The 18,380-nt window shown below is 39.4% G+C and overlaps 1 protein-coding gene across 1 annotated transcript in view; it reads right to left on the reverse strand.

Annotated features, from left to right (window-relative positions):
• SORCS3 (sortilin related VPS10 domain containing receptor 3) overlaps positions 1-18,380 on the reverse strand; it is a 609,576-nt gene that overhangs the window by 78,734 nt on the left and 512,462 nt on the right. Inside the window, exons 13-14 of the mRNA XM_017500803.2 lie at positions 17,878-17,969; positions 6,941-7,048 (exon numbers count right to left, since the gene is read on the reverse strand). Of these exons, the coding sequence (XP_017356292.1) occupies positions 6,941-7,048; positions 17,878-17,969 (200 nt within the window). The remainder of the gene's footprint in view (positions 1-6,940; positions 7,049-17,877; positions 17,970-18,380) is intronic.

Below are 18,380 nucleotides of genomic sequence, written 5' to 3' on the forward strand. Positions count from 1 at the left end.
AAAAACAACACAAAAGAACAAAAGGTAATTTTTGGCAGTGATAGATATGTTTAGTAACTGCAAATGTGGTGATGGTCATGGGTGTACATATACATCCAAACTCATCAAAATGTATACATTAAACATGTACAATTTTGTATATATCAATTATCCCTCAATAAAACTTTTTTAAAGAAATAAATAAGGAAACTTCCAAGCCATTTCATAAAAAATACCTTTTTCAATACTTCATAAGGCAACGCAATTGGAGAAGCAATTTATAGATAGGGAAAGCTTGTAAAAACTGTGTCAAAAATACAAATGACATTTTTAATATATTTACAATGGATAAAACCCCATGGGGTCAAATTACAACCCATGGGCCATGTCTGGCCAGCTCTATATTTTGGATGGCCCACAAGCTGAGTTATTTTTATGTTTTAAATGGTTGGGGGAAAAGCAAGTGAAGAATTGTATTTTATGACATGCATGTGGAAATTATATGAAATTCAAGATTCAGTATTCATAAAGTTTTACTGGAACACACTGATGCCCATTCGTCTCCATACTGTCTATGGCTGCTTTCACCGACTAGGCTGGAAGGGTTGAGTAGTTGAAACAAAAGCCCTGTGGCCAGCGAAGCCTAAAATCTTTACAGTATGGCCCTTTACAGAAGAAGTCTTCCAACCTCTGCTCTAGTTGGCCATAGTTCTTCCCAGGAGGTGGCCTGTTTCTTGATCATTAGATTATGGAGATTACCAACATCTCCAGTGTTCCTCAATAGAGGTTATTATTTCACTTAATCCTCACATCCACGTTAGGAAATGAGAGCTCAGAGTGGAGTGAAGCAAGACACTAAAGTCACATAGGTGGTAAACAGCAAGCTGAGCATTATCCTGGAAGAGTGAATCTCCAAAGTCCATGCTCTCAGCGACCACACCATTCCTCCTCCTGAGCCCACACGCAATTCATTGATCAAAATAAGCTTTTTCCTTCCAGGCTGCTGCCAGTCCCCAGTATACCCTACCATCATCCAATAGCCCCTCTGCAGGCATGCATTCTGCTTTTGTGTTTCTTGCCACAAACAGGAGTGTGCCTCTGAGTTGCTGGCAAGCCTGGTGACAATCTGAAGGTTATGAATCAGGCAGCCAGCCTGAGAGGTGATGACTTGGAGTTCCACTGGATTTGCCAATTACTCGAATGACTTACTTTGGGCAAAGTGAAATCAGTCTCCTCCAGCAAACAGCAGAGAATTGAAAAACAGATCAATGGAAGCAGCTCTGGTTCATTTTCAAAGACTTTATCGGATGCAGTTACTAGAGGCTAAACAATGCATTTAAGCTCAGGGCTGAGCCTCTGCATTGTGCTAAGGCTGTATTTAAAAGAATGATCCCTGCTAGGCATGTGGTCACAGTCCTTTAAGTGGAAAGGGCTTCGGGGAAAAAAAAAAAAAAAAAAAAACACCTCTGCAGCTTTGGGTTTTGTATAATTTTCTAAGCAAAATGATCTCTCTCCCCTTCACTTTGGCTGTTAGTTCTGCTGGTGGAACAACTAATCAGAGATTTATGCCAATTAGAATTGGGTTTATAAGAGCAACCAACAAGCCAATTGGCCCTAACCAAAGGTATCCCTAGCCCTTTTCACCTCTCACTTTCCTCTACTGTCCAGGCACATTTCTACCATTCCATGTCTGCTCACACTGTTCCACCCACCAGGAATATTCTCTTTCCCTCTTCTCTGTGTAGCCATGAAGCCCTTTATAACCATTCTATCTTCAATCATGTCTTTGATATCTAATAGCAACTAAAATGTTTCCCATACTGCCCAGGTGCACTGGCACATGTGTCTGTAATTCCAGCACTTTGGGAGGCTGAGGTGGGCAGATAACTTGAGCTCAGGAGTTCAAGACCAGCCTGGGCAACATGGCAAAACCTCACCTCTATAAAAAATACAAAAATTAGCCCGGCATAGTGGCACACACCTGTAGTCCCAGCTACTTGGGAGGTTGAGGTAAGAGGATCACTTGAGCCCTGAGCCTGGGTGGTCAAGGCTACAGTGAGCCATGACCGGGGCAACATCACTGCACTTCAACCTGTGTGACAGAGTGAGACCCTGCCTCAAAAAACAAACACAAACAAAAACACATTTATATCATACTTTACCATTTAATCATTCCCTAATTATTTCATGTGTTTATTACACTTTTTCAAATGGATTGTGAATTAACAACAAGAACTAGGTCTGCTGGGACTTGGTGTCTGGCAGCACAGCAGTCACTCATCATACTAAGCGAACAACTGGTATACTGCTACTGTTTCCCCATACACCTTGGTTGTCCTTGGCTGAACAAACCTTAGAGAATTATAGTACCTTCCTTCAAATTTTACCTCCAATCCTGGTGCTCGAAATTCACATTCCTTGCTCTTATTTTGCCACTTTCTGAACATGTGAGCTGAACCTCAGCGACTCATCTGCCCAATGACGCCAATCCCACCAACATTTCAGGGTTGTTGGGAGATTTCAATAAAATCAAGTTTGAAAAAGTGCTCAACACGATACCTGGCACAAAAAAAGGTGCTGAATAGTCATAAGTTGACTGCAAGGTCTTCACTAAGTTCCTCCAGATCAGACTAAACTCTCCTTAAGCTTTTTAGATATTCACTCATGGTAGGAAGTATCTTACCTCTTTCAGGGAAGCTGTGCTTCTCCTTACTAAGATTTTTTTTTTTTTCTCGGAAGCTGCCAGGTTGTCTCTGGTCCCTGTAGAAGTTTAGCTAAACATGGCCACTTGGTTCTAACATTCCTTATCAGGAAAGAATTTCAGTAGCTTTGAGGATGCAGGAAAGCAGTGTTTTTTGCTATCTGATTCCACATCTGAGTCAAGTTAAAGAAACGCACTCTTTAAAGTGCTAATCAAGGGGCAAACAGCCTTTCAAGAAATAGTGCACCAAAGGGCCCCAAGTGCTACAACAGCCACATGCATCTCATCAGCTGGAGAGCCACTGCTTGAGATGGCAATAGAGCCTCCAGCTTGTCAATCAGCCCTATCCTCAGCCTTCAGTAATAAGAACAGGCATATTTCATTTTGAATTAGGCTAGACTAGATGGTTCCCATCATGGTTAACAGGGGGATGTTGAAATAATAACATTTGAAAAGACAAAAGGAAAAAGAGCAATAAGGGTAATCAAGTCCCAGGCCTCCACTCTGGGGACTGTCTCCCATGCAAATCATCCTGCAAAGCTGCAGTGTTAGAAGTGTCCATGTTCCTGGAGCACTGGCCTCCAGGAGAAATGGAAATCGGGCAGATTCTCGTGAAAGGTGGAGGAAATCAGAATCATTCCCAGTAAGCTCCTCATTCTCTAGCTGCCCTTTTGTGCCCACATGCCATTCCAACCCAATGCACCATAACCCCCATGTAGACACCTCTACACACACACACACACAGTCTGCTCTGATTCCTATCCAACCCCAACCCCCATGATTTGCAACTACTGCATTCTGATCACAACATTTCAGAATCTCTAGAGATCTATAATAAACTTTCTTAACATGCTAGAGCCATGGGCCAGAAAAATTACAACAATCTAAACAACGGTAAGATTTTTGGAAGTCACTTAATTCATTCATTTAATAATTCATTCATCCAGTACATATATACTGTTAAATCCTCCATGTTAGCACAAGCCTGGTAAATACATGGCACTGAATGAACAAGATACACAAAGATCCTCCCTCACGGGGAATTAAACTCACATGCAGGGATGTCTGTGCCCGTGGGTGCATCCATCTGTTTGTCTTAGGGTAGATGAAGACAAGAGGGAAAGATATCCAACAATTAATATCCTTTGGATTAATGTTTATTATCTAAAGTGCTATAAAGGAAAAAATAAATAAGGCCAGATAACATATTGCGTGGGAACCCACCCTGATCTGGCAGGCTATCAGAACTGATATTTAAGCTGAGATCAGAAAGAACTAAAATAAATTTAGTTGCTTAAGCAGGAAAGGGAGGCCCATTCTGGCAGATACAAAGACAAAGAACCTGGGAGCGGGAAGGTACCAGTGCATCAGGAAAGGGTGGTCAGGTCAGGGAGGTCAGAGGAAAAGTCCCAAGCAGGTGGTCAGTATAGGTACTTGTAGGCCATTCTATGAGTTTAGACTCTATCCTAAAGGCAATGAAAAGGCCTCCATGGATTTTAAGAAAACTGGTTATTTGATCAGATTTTTTAATTTCAAAAACCTCACTCTGGATACAGGTCAAATTCCTAAACATGACCTGAAATCTTTCACAGTCTCACCCCCTTAACACCCAGCCACTCTCTTTCATGTTCTTACCTTTGTTTGTGTCGTTTCCTTTGCCTTGGCGTCATTCATTCGTTCAACGATTCCTGACTTCCTACTACACACCAACCACTGCTTTTGGCACTGAGTTATATTAGTGAATAAAACTGTTAAAAATCTATGCTTTCTTGGAACTTACATTTCATTGTCTATTATATGGTTTTCCACTTGTGAACTGCTATGAAAACTTCCAGACCAACTCAATTGTCACCTACTGTCTGTGTGAAGTCTTCACTTTCCTCTGCTATCGCCTGGCTGTACAACTAGGGCACCGTGATGATTACTTTATCCCCACTTCATCTCACCACTTTGGCCTAAGAGCCCCTTGCAAACAAAGAACTTCATCTGCCTTTGTAAATTCTCCTAAGATCTAACAATATCTAACAAGATATTAGAAGCTCTTTAGTTGTTAAATATATAAATTCTCCAAATCAATGGATAAGAGAAGGCAACAGAACCTCAGAGTGGCTGGTTTTTCCTCCTGACCACACTGAGCTACAGAGAGAAACAGGGTTAACAGAGAGGGGAAGGGTACAGAATTTGAATGACCTACTTTATTAATAAGTTTTTAATTCAACGGCAAAGCTAAGCATTCTTGTCCCCAAATGGACTCCTTCTTGCAGTTGCTACAGAAATACGTAATTTTTTTAAAAATCCTGTTTCAATCCTTGCCATTGCCATTCCACAACTGGACAACCCTAGTAGGCTACTTGGTTTCAATGCTCTTTCCAAATTTAGAATAGCGACAGAAATTATGTCTTGGCAACCCTTCCAGGGCTTGTCCAGCTATCTGAAGAGTCCTGACAAAATCTGTGTTGTTTGCATACAAAGGAAATGCTGAATTTAACAAAATGTTAAAACAGGTAACTTGAATTGTTTATACCCACTTTGATGAATGCTTCCAAGATCCATCTTAACTTCATAAAAACACAAATACCTCTGCTCCCCCACCAGATCCTCTATAAGAAAATAATTATGCTCTATTCTCTAAGTGTTTTATCTTGATGAGCCAGATAAAACAGGCACAGAAGCTCTGCCAAGCTCTGAGGGAGTCTTGACCAGGAGGAAAGCAAAATAGAAGTGCTATCTCATCTTTTCAGTAAATGGTTTGGCTCTGAGGTCAATCTCCCTCATATCCATGTGACCAGCTAAACTCTATCTGAAGCTGAGAAAAAAAATTATTACCATTTAAGATTAGGTGAACGCAGAACTTAAGCTGTGGCCTTAAACTTCCTAGGGAATGCCAGGTCATATAGAGATTGGCATACACGTGATGTTATTCAAAGTAATGCCCAACAGAAGATGCAATGAGTTCAAATAGGCCTCATAGAAAAGGGGCCAAACTCTGAGATTTGATCAAAACTGCATAAACACAATTATAAAGATTTTTTTTTAATAACTGATCACTTATTGGCTCCTAGTTTGGCCTTTCCTCCAAGTGCATAACGGTTGGAAAAAGACTATTTCAAACTATAAAGAAATCTATGTGCACAAAGGTTAAATCAAGAGCAGTGTCCCTTAGAGTAGTAAGATCATACACCCTTCCACCAAACTAGCACAGATACACACTTTGAGTCCTTCTGTGCCAAACCCACATGACAGCAAACACCCCTTATTTTTGCCCAACAGGACTCCAGTCTGTCCAGTGAAGAGCTAAGATGTAAGGTGCTCCAGGCCAGTATTGTCCGGTGGAGGATTACAGATTACAGTTACCCACTCACCATGTACACATAAGTGCACACATAAACACAGGTGATCAATTTCTAAGATTAAATCTCATTATAAAGGAGTATGGAGGCCAGGCACGGTGGCTTACGCGTGTAATCTGTAATTACACAAGGATCTGTGTATCAGGAGGTCAGGAGATCCAGACCATCCTGGCCAATACGATGAAACCCCATCTCTACTAAAAATACAAAAAAAAAAAAAAAAAAAAAAAAGCTGGACGTGGTGGCGCATGCCTGTAGTCCCAGCTACTTGGGAGGCTGAGGCAGGAGAATTGCTTGAACCCAGGAGGCAGAGATTGCACTGAGCCAAGATTACACCACTGCACTACAGCCAAGTGACAGTGCAAGACTCCATCTCTAAATAAATAAATAGGAGTAGGGGAAAAAATTCACAGCAAAATAATCTAAAGTGAAATAACTGGGGGGGGGAGAGAGAGAGAGAGAGTATGTGTGTGTGTGACAGAGAGAGAGAGAGAGAGAAGGGGGGATCTCTTAAAATATTTTCTGATTTCAACAGGCTGAATGTTTTATTCCCTCCATCTCTGCCTCTGCTCCTTATCTTTCACTAGACTATTTTGGAAACAGAGAAAATCCATCGAATGATAGAAGTTTTCTGTTTGCTTGGGTTTCAAATAAATGGGAATTTGCTATAATTCTTTAAATTCTATTAGAAACCTTGACTGTTCAATTAGAACCCCAGCCTCTCTAATCCTGGCGTAGTTTTTTGAGTTTGTAGGTACAAAAATAAATATTTCCACTTTATAGATGAGGAAATTTTGGCCCAGAGATTGGACCACTTTGGTGTAGGGTTCCCTGGAAAAATCCAAGGGCTCAACGAAAGTAGAACCAGTGTCTCTGATCTTCTTCCTACCACAGCAAAAGAAGTACTCACGTCATGATGTGGGTCTCCATTCCTGCCTCCACCAGAGCCCCGTCAACAAAGAGAGGAACTGAAGTGAAACCATACTTGTCCCAAGAGTGGCCCTCATCAAAACTCACCCTGTGTTGGAAACAAGTACATAGAAAAGACAGCTGAAAATAAAGCCACACTCTTCTGTAACCATTTTTCAGGTTATTAAATTTTCCTCTGTATCTTGCTTTCTGGTAGTGTGGATTATCAATAGGTTTTAATCTTCAACATCTTCCCATATTAATATGAGATTTGATCAAAGCTGCACTTCTGGACCTGGATGGAGACAGCACCCAGAGCTGCAGATATATTTCCACACATTAGAATCGACAAACAACCCAAGCAGGAAGGCTTAGTGGATCAAGTGTCATGTTTCAAGTAATCAGAATGGAACCTGAAGTTCAATTTACAGCACAATCCATTCAGTCCTTGGAGGTTCTGACACAAATTGAGTAAGGTTGGTGGATCCGATGGAAAGAGAAAGGGTTTGTCTTTCAGATCAAACCCTGCAAACAGCAATTTCCCATTTGTTCAAAATAGATGTTAGGATTATTTTCCTTCCCCAGTGCCTCTTTAAGGGGCTTTTAGGGACAACCACTGAGAGTCTGAGATGTTCTGAGCAACACTGCCCTATCTTTCATCCAAAGGTAAGAGGACAGTCTGGCCCCTTGTGGACACAGAACCTGCAACGCTTTAAAGAGATGTGACTAGCGGAGGAAACTTGAGCAATTCTGAGTGCCTGTTTCCTTCCCTTTCTTGATATTATCAAGGACCTGTCTGCCCCTTGATTTAACCAGGGGGCATAGCCCAAGGACTATCTCCTCTAAGAAGCTTTTCTCAGCATCCCTTCTTCCCCAAGACAGCCTTAGTTTCTTCATCCTCTATGAACATTTTGTTCTGGCTGATTCTTAATTCTACTCTATTTCCATAATTTAGGATTAAAATTCCCTTCTGTATGTTTCTATAACACCCAGGCCTTCTCCTATCACAGTGCTGACTACCGACTCCTTAACTGATCTTGAATATCTCAACTCAAGATTATAAACTCTGGGATTTCAGAGCTCACGTATGTCTAATCATTGAATGACCCCTTAATAACAAATAAAACAAAAATATATTTCCGTTACAATGCTCATCACAGTATATGCACACACATACACACACACACATCCTAATATATATATATAATAGCTATACATATAATATGTAATGGTAAATAATATGTCTGATTCTCCCACTACACTGTGAAGGTTTTGCTTTTTGTTTTTTAAAGACCAAGGAGAAATAGGAACCCTTTTACACTGTTGGTGGGAGTGTAAATTAGTTCAACCATTGTGGAAGACAGTGTGGCGATTCCTTAAGGACCTAGAAATAGAAATTCCATTTGACCCAGCAATCCCATTACTGGGCATATATCCAAAGGATTATAAATCGTTCTACTATAAGGACACATGCACACCAATGTTCACTGCAGCACTGTTTACAATAGCAAAGACCTGGAACCAACCCAAATGCCCATCGATGATAGACTGAACAGGGAAAATGTGGCACATATACACCATGGAATATTTTGCAGCCATCAAAAATGATGAGTTTGTGTCCTTTGTGGGGGCAGGGATGAACCTGGAAACCATCATTCTCAGCAAACTGACACAAGAGCAGAAAATCAAACACCGCATGTTCTCACTCATAGGCGGGTGTTGAACAATGAGAACACATGGACACAGGGAGGGGAGCACTACACACTGGGGTCTGTTTGGGGTAAATGGGGGAGGGACGGGGGGTGGGGAGGTGGGGAGAGATAGCATGGGGAGAAATGCCAGATATAGGTGAAGGGGAGGAAGGCAGCAAATCACACTGCCATGTGTGGACCTATGCAACAGTCTTGCATGTTCTTCACATGTACCCCAAAACCTAAAATGCAATTAAAAAAAAAAGAATTGGAAAACAGAAAAAAAAAAAAAAAAAGATCAAAGGTCTCACTCTGTTGTTCAGGATAGAGCGCATTGGTGTAATCACAGCTCCCTGCAGCCTTGAACTCTAGTTTAAGTGATTCTCTCACCTCAGCCTCCCGAATAGCTGGAACTACAGGTGTATAACTCTGGACCTGGCTAATTTTTTTTTAATTTATTTTTGTAGAGGTGGGGTCTTGCTGCATTGTCCAGCTGGTCTTGACCTTCTGGCTGTAAGTGATCTTCCCACTCGGCCTACCAAAGTGCTGGGCTTACAGGTGTGAGCCGCCACGCCCAGCCTAAAATGGCAGTTTTTTTAGGTCAAACACTATACCATTAATTCTTCTATTCTTAGTACTTAACACAAAACCTGGCATATAGTTGACACCATATATATGCTAAATGAATACATGAATGAAATAATAAGGAATAATGAAGGACTCTCTTTAAATCTATCCAATCATTTCTCAAGCATGACTTATACTGGCATTCAGAAGCTGGGTGTGAATTACCACCCATTACCAACCAGTCTACATGGTTCACTCTCTACTCACTTACTTTTTTGTCTTTCTCTCTGCCTCTCTCTATTTTACTCTCTGTTTTATCTTCTGTCCCAATGCACAGATTAAAAACAATAATAACGTCAATCTCTTAACCCAGCTAGAGTAACCAGTCTCCCAGCCTACAATTTTTGCATTTATGGTATATCTAGATCCATGTTCACGAATGAAATGCAGACAGTCTGCCAAAAGTTTTTATGAGTTCCTAAATTGTCATCATCTGTCTTGAATTTTAAGAAATTCATTATTTCAGCCTTTAAAAAATATATATTGAAGACTAAATAATCATTTAAGTTAGCCCCAAGAAAGTTGGGCATATCTAAATTGCTTTTTGTAGAAATGGGTTGCTCATTTCAAAAGTGAAAAGACATATAATTGGGAATGAACTTCACCTTTCTTACCATGCATTCCATCATTTCCTAAAATAATCATAGTTGTTTCAGAGTGTGTCGTGACCACTAATGAGTCAACTCTGGCCGATAAGTCCAGAAGGTAAGAAAATATTAGTTGGGTTTTTTGTTTTGTTTGTTTTGGTGACTTTGGACAAATTGGCTATTGTCTTGGCAGATGGAAGCCAAAGTGTATTTAAGGCCTCTCTCTGTCTCAGTCTCAGGATTTCCTTACCAATAAAAGGTCAGCATGGGCTGGGCACAGTGGCACACACCTGTAATCCCAGCACTTTGGGAGGCTGAGGTGGGTGGATTGCCTGAGGTCAAGAGTTCGAGAACAGCCTGACTAACATGGTGAAACCCATCTCTGCTAAATACAAAGAAAAAAAATGTTAGTCGAGCGTGGTGGCACACGCCTGTAATCTCATCTGCCTCTGCCTCTGCCTCAGCTAATAGGGAGGCTGAGGCAGAAGAATCACTCGAATCTGGGAGGCACAGGTTGCAGTGAGCCGAGATTGTGTCATTGCACTCCAGCCTGGGCAATGAGAAGGAAACTCCATCTAAAAAAAAAAAAAGAAAAGAAAAGAAAGAAAAAGAGAAAAAAGAAAGGTCAGCACTAGCAGAGCAAATTGCAGTGACTGCCATGAACATTGCAGGGAAGGAGCCATCTTTAGTTTACACAATGAAGAGAAGACCCACAGAGAGCAGACATGGAGAGACCATCACAGCCGTCCAGTATTGAGATAGGAGCTCCAAGGCAAAGCTAAGTCCAGATGGGGAAAGAAATTGTAGATGATCAAGGGCCTGCTGTATGAAATGAGTTCACATGGAAAGAGCAAAATCCTTGCTAGAGGGAAGAGTGGAATCAGCAGATGCCTAAAGGGAGGATGAGAAACACTAAAGTCCAGGTAGGAAAGGAAATTGACAATAACTGAAGTCCAAGGATGATATAAATAAGCACAAGCAAGTGTACAGGACTCGAGAGCTAGGGTGATTTGAGATCAGCTTCTAACACTTTATTCTCACACTGAGGCAGTTATGAAGAATAAAACTCCCTAAAGAAGCTCCAAAATATATAACATTAGAAAACTGAATCTCTTAGTTATCAAATATTTGGGTCTGGATAGGCTGCAGTTTGTGAAACATTATTATTATTATTTTGATGACTAGGAGTTTTCAAATGTCTTGAGGTAATATATTGTATATTGAATTCTATATTGAATGGTATCCCCAAGGGATGTACCTTCTCTTCCTCAGGTCAATTGCTCATTAATGGCTAAGACAAAGGCACTGCGAATTCCTTATTAGCTCCACAGGTAAAACTTCAATCAGTAGGATTGCCAATACTGAGGAAGATAGAAATAAAATTCCAATTGATTTCCAAATAGTGGCAACACAGGACTACAGAATCAAAGTCAAATAAAGTTAATTTATCAAAATGTTACTGATGCCTACTACTGTGTGCCTCATCTGGCAGTGATCTCAGTTCTAGGGATACAGAGATGAACAGAAAAGGGAAGGTCCTAGCTTCCATAGAAGTTACATTCCGGTTTGAGGAGATGAACAATATGAAAATAAATCAATGCAAAAATATGAGTTAGAAATAAGTAACATCGAAACAACTAAAATAAAGTGATTTGATAGTCACCAGATAGCTATTTTGTGCTCAAAATTTAAGAAAGCCCTTTCTAGGGAGATTGACATTTAAAGTAAAATCTAAATGCTAAGTGGAAGTATCCATGTAAAGATTCAAGAGAAAGCCATTACAGAGAAAAGACCTAAAATAAAAAGCTGTCCTGTGAGAAGAACAGAAAGATGGTCAGTGGCTATAGCTTAGTGTGAATAGGAATTCGTTGAAAAAATTTGTAGGAGAAAATAAGGCAGAAGCCAGATCATGAAGAACCTTATTTTCAGTTGAAATAATATAATTTGATTTAAGCTTTAAAAGGTAACCTTCACTTCTCTGTGATAAATGGATTGTCAAGACCCAAAGTGGATTCGAGGAAATGAGCTGGGGAGGGGTGGTAATTTAAGAGACCATACAAAGATGGGGCATGAATGAAGATTATTATAGTGAAAAAAAAGGAAATATTTAGGTTATTCTTAGAAATAAAGGCAATGAATTTGGTAATAAAATATATAGAGATTGCATGACCAAAAGAAAGAAATCATGGAAAATATTAATTTGGGGGAGTGTTAAGTAATTGAGAGGGAAAGTAGAAGAGTTAGAGAACCAAAGCTTTTTGTTTATCATCTGTTTGTTTCTGTTTTGGTCCATATCAAGATTGATGCTTTTTGGACTTCCATATTGTAACATTGTTAAGAAGACCTTTGGATGGATAGATCTGTATTTCTCATCATAATTGGGTATGTAAATTTGGAAGTCACTTACAAGACAGAAACAACTTAAAGCATAATGCTTAATACATAAAAACAAACAAACAAAAACAAAAAAAAACACCAAGCCCTACAACTAGATGAATGAGATTGGCTAATAAAATATATAAAGCTAAAAAGAAACTGGAGTCATAGGCAAACTACAAGTTAAATATTTTCTGGCAATGGCACTATCATGAGAGGTAATCAAGCCACTGTGAGCCTAGGATGTGCTCACAGACAGATACATTACAAGCCTAAAAAAAGAAATAATCCTTCTACCCAATCCTATATACTATGTTCAATTTTTAAAATTGTAGGAAAACTGACAGCAAGTGTAGTTAAAGGTAAAAACCAAATGGTCCTAGAAGCAGATTATATGAATTCTAGGGAGCTTAGGGAAAAGAAGAAGAAAAACTGAATTAATTACCATTGCATATTAATTTTTATAGATGAGAAAGTTTCCAAATATTTTTAAAAATCTATTTATTGACTACCCAAAAGGGGTAATGTCGGTGAAGGACATTACATAGAATGTAATTAGATATGTGGAACTATTAATTGTTTAAAATACAGACAGAATAAGAGGGAAAAGATTTCCATGTGACTCTTCTAAAGAGAACAATCAAATATTTGTGCATAAGAATGTAAGTTCCCAAGTACACAGTCCCATTCAATAGCATATTCCAGCCCCTGTACTAATGCTAGATAAATAATATATGCTTAATAATAATGTATGCAATAAATGAACAAATGGATAAAATCTGTCTTGAGTTGTATATTGTGTCATTTCCCAGAACTTAGAAAGGCTTTTCTAACCTAAGATATTTCTAAGAAATATGTTGAGGTTCTTCCCAGCTGTACCATTCTAAACATCTTATGTAATTCTGGAGCAGACTTATTTTGCATAGATCTGGGTGGCAGAATGCGGGTCAATGGGCAGAGATTACAAGTAGATTTATTATTGCTCAACATGAAAAACAATCTAACAACTATAGACATTATACAAGACGAGAACTATGTATGTTGGGTATTTGCAGGTTGATTAGCACTGTGATATTCCGGTAAAGGGAGGTGACCTTTTTGGGGTGTCACAAAAGTATCAGCTATAGCAGGTATAATACTAGTTTAAATGACTTCTATAAGGACTTTTCCTACTTCACGCATCTATGACTACGATACTGAGATGGCATAAACTAAAAGGAATAGAACCTGCCAATAACAATCAGAATCCTCCTCAGAAATCTCTAGCACAGAAATAAGGAGCTACAGTGGTCACTGAGAATCAGTGTTCCTCCGTCTGGTAAGGTGTACTGCTCCATTTGATTTTATCCCCAGTATATGAGGTGGTGACATTTTAGCCACCTGGAAGTTTTTCAGAACAGCACATGCACTTTTCCTTTTCAGAGGCAATGTATTGAATGATTGTTTTCATTCGAAAGTTTCTCTGAACAAAATGCTAGTGCCCACAACCAAAGAAACACAAAAAGTCAGGTGATATTTTCCTTTCTGTTTCCAAGAGCATCCCACTGAGAGACAGTGACAGCTTGTCAGGGTTAGGCAAACCGTCACACCCCTGTCTACCTGCCCATTAGGTGCTCTGCCTATTGTGTTTTCATTAGAGCTCTGTATTCAGTGGGAGTCCATTGTTTATCTCACTCTAATGCTTCTCAGGCACTAAGGGAACACTGGATGGAGGCTTTCTCTGAAATAGCACTTAGTTCTAATCTCAATGCATCCAAATGTACATGGTCACAAACAGATGGGTTCATTTGTATGCTGTTTTGCCTTCAGCCTACCTGGCTACCTATCATTTCAATTTGTAGGAAACGACATGCCTTGTTAGCCTAGCTAAAGTCTTCCCAGCTTTTCATTTATGGCTCTTATTTTCTCTTAAAGGTAATGTAGCTATTATTTAAATCTGAGAGCCACCACATTCCAGTGGGTAAGCTGGTGTCTTTTTCCTATTCAAATATTAATATATATATAATAAATATACATAAAACAATGTCAGTCTGAGATTTACAACAGAAAATGGCAATGAACTAATTACCTAACCTATTTTCCTCTTAAAATTAGTGGTTTGTTTACCTTGAGGTTGTCATTTAATTAGAAGCTCCTGGTGAAGAAAAACCTGGTTTACGTTTCAGAAGCTTCCATCTCATAAGCAGGAGACAAAATCAGTCAACAATTTCATAAGAAAACACTGATGATAATAACATGGTCAAGCCCTTACAAAACACCACTTAGCCTTTGAAAGAGGAGTGGAAGGATAATTCCCAAATGAGTCTGTTGTTGTTGTTGCTGTTGTTTTCTAACACATATCCTCAATAGCTGGCATTTAACCCCTTCCAGGGATTGCTTCAGAGAACGGCATTCATAGACAGGCAAGTAAGCAGAAATCATGGTCTCTGTCTACATTCAAGAAAACATATGCAGCATTTGTGACAAATGGCAGTATCAACATCCTATAAATGGAGATAATACTATTTCAAAAGCTTAGTTTGAAAAATCCTTTTTAATACTTTGTCAGTTAGAATAGTCAAATGAAGGTTGATATCACCATTATTATTATAAAAGGAAATTCAACGGGAGTGCGGTTCTTTTTTTTTTTTTCTGAGTTTGATAAACATTTTTACCAAGAAAAGAGATACTATGTTGAACAAGGGAAAACTCAAACTTTGTGTTGATGACTTTGAGAGTCATGATTTGGTCCTATATAAATATCCCTAAATGAATATTGAATAATTTTCCCAACTTGGATGATTTCCTTCCAGGGATAATCAGACAGGCACTCCTTTTGGAAGTGAGATGGTCTCTGGAGATGAACTTTTGTGGCTGAGACTGAACAGTTAGATGTAAGGATGCTAAGATTTGACAAAACCAAAACTCTCTTCCATGTACTCCTGCCATGTCAAATATGCTCTCCTCTTCTACCAACAAAAGGAAACGACAAAAATAAATTCTTTCTTCAGCACAAGAAAACCTCTGTAGAGTGCTTTAAGAATCAATGATTAAGTAAGTGCTAGGTTCCTACCATAATCAAGGAAAGTGATGGCCAAGTTTAAGGGTTGGTTGCTAGCCCCTTCTCTAGGACTTATGGGGAAGAAACCAGGACAGCTAAGTCTGTCTGTAGAGCATTTATCAATTCACTTATGAAGATTTAGATGGAAGTTTTTAACATGATGGGAGCTAAGAAACGTTGCCTTTCTTGGTTAAAAAACAAGCTTGTTTTAAGACTCAAGCTATCTTTTCTGAAAGTGTAAGTCCTGCTCAGTCCGCAATAAAGACAGCTCTTTCCTCTACAGAGGCAGATGGGTTTTGACAGCAGAAAAGTTACCTACCAGATCAACTTTAATCCCTTAAACTGGCCTGTAAGTTCATCTGAGTATTACCCACCTCCACTTACATTTTTGTCTCAATCAAATAGTGTCCTGAACACTCCCTACATTACTTGAATTCTGGACTTTAGTCAAAGTTTTCTCTTTCCCTGGCTTGCCTCTCACCTCTCCTGTAACTCATGACATCCCTCTCTCTCAAAAATCCTGCTGGAGGAGGTGACATAAGGGCTGACCTTTGAGAGAAGGATGCCAGGCTCCTTACACACCAGGCTTTAAGATTACAGCAATACACACAGCCGGCATCCTTTAGCAGACAATGCTTTCACTTCTAGTCATGCGTGGACTGCCTAAACACCTTGAGTATAAGCTCGTGGAGGGCAGCAACTATATCATAAGCCTAGATGTCCTTGTTACAATATCTACAAAATTAGCATCCAGAACACAAGAGCATCCATGACAGAAACCTAGCTCTGTGCTTCTGGTTACTCATGTCTAGCCTTGAGGAGAGTATTTAACATATTTGCTTTTTGATGCCATTATAAATGGGTGATAAAAAGGTACCCACATACCTAGGTTGGTCAAGCATCAAATGAGATAATTCATGTAAATGGTTTAGAACAGTTTCTGGAATCTAATAATCCCTCAATAAATGCTGAATATCAGTTATATCAAGCAATTCTAGTTTTGGATACTACCAAAAAGCTATATAAATCAGCAGTAAAAAGATAAGAAACAATTACACTGGGAACTTTTACAAGCTCATCCGTGAGGTGGGAGAGTGCTCTTCTTACAAATGGCTCCATGTATCTTTTCAACATTTATTTGCACAATCTCTCTGTAAGATAATATCATAGTAATAGAACTATTTCATGACATGCTAGGTTGAGCTTTAAGAAACTGGCAATATTTGATCATTTTTGACCTAAAAATGGTGATTTCATGTGGTTTCACTTAAAATAGTCAAATTGAGAGAATCCTTCTTAAGTCCTTGCCAAAGGGACTGAAGCTTGGATTTGGCACCAGGGAATCCTATGCCTTTCCTGATTGCAATCTGATCCTTTCAGTAAGATTCTTACTCTAAATGTCTTTAGCTCCCAATATCTAAGACCTGGTAGTTAGGCCAGGGTTCACCCTCCTGCCCATGTGAATCTACCAACTGTACTCTAGATAGCATAGCCATTCACTCTTCTAAATATTCACTTTGCTGAATCTGAAGCCTGAAATTCTTTCCCTTCAGGGCATGAATACACATGAGACACATCCATTCCCTGCCCAAAACACAGAACAACAGCAACAAGTCATCATCACCATCATCAAAATCATCATCTATTCTCACTCAACTCTGTTCTTGTGGAAGGTCTTGCATATATACCCTCAGCTCCATTTCATAATCTTACTCTTTGAAAAGAATAATCTATACTGTCTCTATTTCATTTCATTGCTTATCATCCATTCAGTTACTCATTCACTTATAAATCTATTACAGTCTAACTTTCATCCCCACCTCTGTTTCAAATCTACTCTGACAAAAATCATGAATAACCTCCTTTATTGCTTAATCCTAGGTTGTTTTTTATTCCAGAATTGACTTGATCTGATTGTAGAATTTGATGCTATTAATCACCCCTTTCTTCAGCATTCATGAAAATATTTCCTCTGAGTTTCTATCTTTTTGGTCATTTATCTTTAGTCTGTCCCATAATTTCTTCCTCTACTCTGCATATTGGTTTTCAGCAGAGTCCATAGGAGTCCCTGGTTTCTCCTTGTTGTACCCACTTTCTTGAGGCATCGAGCCCACTTCCATAGCATTAACTACCGCCTAGTGGCTAATGACTTCTAATCTAACGTCAGCCCAGACCATTCCCGATCTTCAGGTGAATATATTTGACAACTCATGGTCATTTTTGCTGAAATATTCATAGAAACCACTAACTCAGCTTATCTGGAACTGAACTCAGTATCTGTTACATGTACCTAACCGTCCTCTTCCAATTTTCATCTCTCCTATTTTGGATTACTGATCTTGGCTACTTGAACTGCAGGTCCTTCCTGCTGTCTTCTGCCTTATCTGACCATTCATTACCATCAACCCAATTCATTACACCTCCCCATCTGAATTATCTGGCCTACTATTGCCACTTATGAGTTAGATGATGTAAAGGCTATTAAATGATGGATGGATAAATAAATGGATGAGGAAATGTACAAATGGGTACAAAACCATGCAGAATAACTCATCACAATCCTCTCCACTAAAAAGCTGCTCATTAGCTCATTAATAGGGTAGGGAGCTCTCCTTACCACAAATGCCTGACTGGCAGAGGTGTGTGTTTCATGGCCACGAGGGCGCCACCCCAGTCTAGGAACCAGACATTGTACTCTTCATCAAAGATCTGGAACAATAACAACAACAACAACAATCATAGCAACACCTTACATTTGCATAGTGCTTAACAGTTTACAGTCTTTCACATGTATTGTTTCACCTAGGTTCTGAGTCTTCCAACAGCACTATCAGATAGTTTTGTAAGTATTATCTCTATTTGATTGATGAGGAAATGGGCTCACAGAGAACACATAACTCTCCCTAGGCCACTCAAATTGCATTTCCAGGGTGCTTTCCACTAGTACTTTGAACCAGCATGCTACATGAAGGTGAGGCAACAAGGTGCATGCTCAACTAGGTAACCCAAAGGAAAGTATGACTTCGAACAAACTCCCCCCATCTTTCTAGCTTACCAAAGTTGCTACTCAGCCTTCTCTTCTTCCTTGTATATTCAGATGTTTGCTAATTTGTAAATGGT

The sequence above is a fragment of the Cebus imitator genome, unplaced genomic scaffold, assembly GCF_001604975.1.
Source record: "Cebus imitator isolate Cc_AM_T3 unplaced genomic scaffold, Cebus_imitator-1.0 Scaffold271, whole genome shotgun sequence".
NCBI classification, from domain to species: Eukaryota; Metazoa; Chordata; class Mammalia; order Primates; family Cebidae; genus Cebus; species Cebus imitator.